General features: G+C 45.8%; 1 protein-coding gene across 1 annotated transcript; it reads right to left on the bottom strand.

Annotated features, from left to right (window-relative positions):
* Window positions 1-3,721: 3,721 nt before the first annotated feature.
* Window positions 3,722-3,994, bottom strand: LOC128597449 (non-histone chromosomal protein HMG-17-like). The gene has a single exon (XM_053607819.1). It carries the CDS (start codon window positions 3,992-3,994, stop codon window positions 3,722-3,724), a length of 273 nt encoding a protein of 90 aa, XP_053463794.1.
* Between the last annotated feature and the right edge of the window lie 878 nt (window positions 3,995-4,872).

Below are 4,872 nucleotides of genomic sequence, written 5' to 3'. Positions count from 1 at the left end.
CCCAGCTACTTGGGAGGTGGAGGCAGGAGACTTGCTTGAGCCCAGGAGTTGGAGGTTGCTGTGAGCTGCAATGCCATGCACTCTGCCTAGGATGACAGCTTGAGGCTCTGTTTCAAAAAAAAGAAAAGAAAAGAAAAATATCTATTTATTGTTCCATACCGGGGGTTAATATGGTCCTCTTTTGTTTTTTGCAAGATATAATGGAAAGAAATAAGAAAATAATTTGTTGTAATCACTATGGTATTGGCTGTCTAGGAGAGTTTTGAGAGAACAAAGAGAAAAAATAACAACAACAACAACAACAAAAAATCACCAGATGCTGGTGTGTATATGAAGAGAAGGGAACACTTCTACACTACTGGTCGGATTGCAAACTAATACAGCCCTTTTGGAGAGAAGTATGGAGAATCGTCAAAGATATGAAAGTAGACCTTCCATTTGACCCTTCAATCCCATTACTAGGTATCTACCCAGAAGAACGAAAATCATTTTACCACAAGAACATTTGCACCAGAATGTTTATCGTGGCTCAATTCATAACTTCCAAGTCATGGAAGCAACCTAAGTGCCCATCAACCTATGAATGAATAAACAAACTGGTATATGTATACCATGGAATATAATTCAGCCATTAGAAAAGATGGAGACATTACATATTTTTACATTTACCTAGATGGAGTTGAAATGCATTCTTCTTAGTAAAGTATTGCAAGAATGGAAAAATAAATATCCAATGTACTGCATTCTAATATGAAATCAATATATAAACAATCACATGTACCTAAGAACAATAGAACACTATTATAGTCCAGTTGGGGATAGAGGGAAGCTGGAGGGGGGAGGACATACGGCAGAAGGAGGGAGGGCAGGAGGCAGGATCTCACCTAATGTGCACATTGTGAAGTGTAAACACACCCTCCTGGGTGAGGTGCTCTTCTACAAATGGAACTTTACCCTGGAGGTGAGAACAATGTAACCTAAATATTTTACCTTCACATTAATCTGAATGAAGTTAAAAAAATTAATTAATTAAAATATGCTAAAAACCAAAAAAACAAAAAAGAAAACGAAAACACGGAGACTTTAATATGAAAAAATTCTGCACGGACAACAGGTGGCGCTCCAGCATTAGGGAAAAATTTAGTAAGGCCACTAGGTGGCGCCCCAGGAATAGGAAAAAAAAGGCAAAAACAAAAACCTTTGTCCACTTCTGGATATGGTGCGGGCAGGCGGTTAGCAGCGGGTCTTGTTTCCCTGTTCGTGGTAGCTGTGTAGGTATTGAAGCCCCAAAAGGGAGAGGGTGCTACATACCTGAAGATTATGCTGCACTAGGGAATGCCCCTCAGCTATCCAAATAGTTCCTGGTGGTTACAAGGGTGTCTGCGTGGAAGGTGGGGCCTCCCCAGTCAGCCCCGCGTCTGTATGAGTCAGCCTAGAGGTGGCTGTCTCAGCCTAGAAGGCGGAGTCAAGGCCAGGCCTGCACTGGGTCCCTGGAAAGCGACATCAACCAGGGCCCCTGTGGGTGTTAGCTGGCTCAAAGCTTCAGCAATCTTTGCTCCACTCCTGAGGTTCCCCCGAGCAAGGTGGCAGAGCGCCCTGTAGCTGGGTTTCCCTTGAGCAAAGTCCACATCCAAACCTGCCCACTCGCCGCTCCCGTGAGTGCCTCAACTCAAGTCTCTCCTCAGTCCCAGAGTAGCTGGAGGCACTCTCTCTAGTCCTCCAGCAAAGGGCCAGCTTCTGTGTCCCGGAGAGTCCGATGGGCCCTCAATTCCTGCTGGTTTCATACCACACCCCATGCCTATGGGGATAGGTTAACCCTGAGTTTAGTCTGATCCTGGGTCCAGCCCCGCAGGGCGCCGTGGGGGATTGAGAATCTCCCGAGGACTTAATCCCCCAGGCTTTCCACGTGTAGGCTTTGTCTCTGGGGCACAGAGCTCCCTTGCTCCGGCTTTCCATGCAGGCCTCCCACCTTTTTTAATCTTTTTTGCTCCTGGTGTTCCACACTGCCTCTCTGTGCTTTTCTGGCTGGGACTATGCAGATGGAGGCAGTTGCAAATTCCTCTCCCCAAACTTACTGAGAATGGCTGGTGAGAAGCCTGAAAGCCACCGTCTTGGAGCGCCCTTCCCCCTTTAGCTCAGTTTTGTTGACAGTGCCAAGTCTGTCAGTGGTGTCATTCTCCTCAGTGAATGTCATTGTGATCCCTGTGTCACTGTCATCAGTCATCAGTGCCAATAAGTACCCACTTTTACCATTTGGTGCAAACGGTGTCTGACTAAGGCATTCAGAAAACTGGCCATTTCTAGGCTACTGTGGCTTACATGTACAATCCCAGCTAGCATTCTGGGAGGTTGAGGCTAGAGGGTTGCTTGAGGTGAGAGGTTCAAGATCAGCCTGGGTTACGGTGATCTGGGAGGTCCAGATGGGGCCTGTGGATTGCTTGCGCTCAGGAATTTGAGACCAGCCTGAGAAAAAGTGAGACCTCCTCTCTAAAAACAGCGTTGTAGTGGGTGCCTGTCGTCCCAGCTCCTCAGGAGGCTGAAGCAGAAGGATCACTTGAGCCCAAAGGTTGTTGTGAGCTATGATGCCACCACACTCTACTGAGGGTGAGTGATAAAGTGAGACTCTGTCTCAAAAGCAAAAACAAAAACAAAAAACAACACACACACACACAAAAACCCAAAACACACACACACACAGTGAGATGGAGTCTACAAAAATAAAAGATGAGAATAAAGAAATCAGAAAATATTTCATCAGGTTTAAATATCACCCTTGCATCTTACATACTAAAATTAACAAATGCGATATTCTGCAGAATGTTCAGGTGGACCAGCTCCCTCAGGACTGCTCTGGTCCCTTGTCAATGCAATTGTTAGTGATGCATCTTCCTAGTGAGTTTGCACAAAGATGTATTTTTTTTCCAAGCCAAACTGTATCCAGCTTTATTAAAGATACTTTTCATAAACAATCATGGTACTTCAGGCAGGACATGGGCAGAGGATCGTTAACAGTATACAACAACTTTCAAAGCCTCTTCTTCAATGTTCTACCAAAAATCAGAAAGCCACTGTTAAACCCAATGAAGTCTTCATTTGATGCTCTGAACAGGGAAGTTTAGAGTGAGGGTTAACATTTCACATTTAGTATGTTGTTTAACAACTTTTCACAAGCCGACCTGACTTTCAGGAAATGAAATGAAAATGGCAGAATTTATCTGAAGATCCAAAAATCTACAAATAGAATTGCTGCTCTTTTGAGGGATGCCATCTCCGTGGTGTTATTGAAAAAGTCCAGATTCCTTGACATACTGATAACCAATTATTGGGGGTCAGGTCCCAAGAGGTGACCGGGTTTAAGGGAGTTAAGACTATGCTGAAGACAGAGGGAGAATAGGACATAAAAACAAATTAGTTTTCCATAACACATGGCATTTACCAAGGTGGCTGTGTGTCAACATCAGGGAATCCTTCCTCTTGGGAGCCAAGAGGAAGTCTCTCCAAACTAGAGGGAAAAGACGTTTTCCCTTGTATCAATCTAGCTTTGGAGACATTCTATTAGTGAGACGTGCCCCTTCCCCCCAAAACAATGAAGTTCTGTGTGCTAACAACATAGCTTAAAAAAAAAAAGTAAAAATTCTGCATTTTTATAAAACTTGATAAAAAATAGTATTTCAAGCTGTACAGTCCCCAGAAGTACACAGTTATCAAAAATGCACACCCTTCACTTGGCGTCTCCAGCACCTGCAGCTTTCTGGGCCTGGTCTGTGTTGGCATCTCCGTTTTCTGCAGGGTTATTCCCCTCCTTGCCAGCGTCAGCTTTTCCCTTTTTCCCTTTGGGCACCTTCTCTCCCTTCTTTGCAGGGGTCTTTTTAGGCCTGGGCTCTGGCTTTGGAGGAGCAGGTTTAGCAGACGACCTTGTGCATCTTCTCTGTGGTTCGTCCTTGGCCTTGGCTTTATCTCCTTTAGCTTCCCCTTCAGCCTTTCTCTTGGGCATGGTGGCAACGGCGGCGGGACTTAGGCGCTGTACGTGGGGATGCAGCGACGCGCGAGCTTTGGTTGGTCCGGGGGTCCTTCTCGCCTCCTCTTCTTCACACTGCTGTTTTTGTTTTTTTTTTTTGTCTCACTCTTGCTCAGGTTGATCTCGAACCCCAGAGCTCAAGCAATCCAGCTGCCTTGGCCTCCCAGAATGCTAGGATTCCAGGTGTGAGCCCCTGTGCCTGGGCAAAAATGCATTTTCTGTATCAACTCCTCATACTCTTCACCTGAGGTCATGTTAATACTTGGGCTAGTGAAGATAAAACATTGGTCAGAGAAGCTACAGTGGGGCTGCAGCTGGTGATGTTGATGACTGAGTGTCCAGTCACCTCACATTATCCATCTAGATTTTGGAAAGGTCAAATTGGTGAATTAAATGGAGATATCAGGGCACCATCACTTGTGTATCCTTCCGTCTTTAAGGTTGGCCTACTATTTTTTTTTTTTTTTTTTTGTAGAGACAGAGTCTCACTGTACCGCCCTCGGGTAGAGTGCCGTGGCGTCACAAGGCTCACAGCAACCTCCAACTCCTGGGCTTAAGCGATTCTCTTGCCTCAGCCTCCGGAGTAGCTGGGACTACAGGCGCCCGCCACAACGCCTGGCTATTTTTTGGTTGCAGTTTGGCCGGGGCTGGGTTTGAACCCGCCACCCTCGGCATATGGGGCCGGCGCCCTACTCACTGAGCCACAGGCGCCGCCCAAGGTTGGCCTACTATTTGTGTAGGAAATGATTTGTCTTGGCATGTGATACTGGTTTTGATTTATTATGTAGTTGTGGATAGATTTGGGGTTCTCATTGCCATGTGGTTTCTCCTGGTGTAAATGAGCTCCTTCTTAG

The sequence above is a fragment of the Nycticebus coucang genome, chromosome 10 (assembly GCF_027406575.1).
Source record: "Nycticebus coucang isolate mNycCou1 chromosome 10, mNycCou1.pri, whole genome shotgun sequence".
In the NCBI taxonomy this organism is placed as follows: Eukaryota; Metazoa; Chordata; class Mammalia; order Primates; family Lorisidae; genus Nycticebus; species Nycticebus coucang.
The sequence above is the reverse complement of the archived record's forward strand: the minus strand, read 5'-3'. Positions and strand labels throughout refer to the sequence as shown.

Coding starts and splice junctions, on each gene's coding strand:
- LOC128597449 (XM_053607819.1), bottom strand. CDS start 3,994: ATGCCCAAGAGAAAGGCTGAAGGGGAAGCTAAAGGAGATAAAGCCAAG.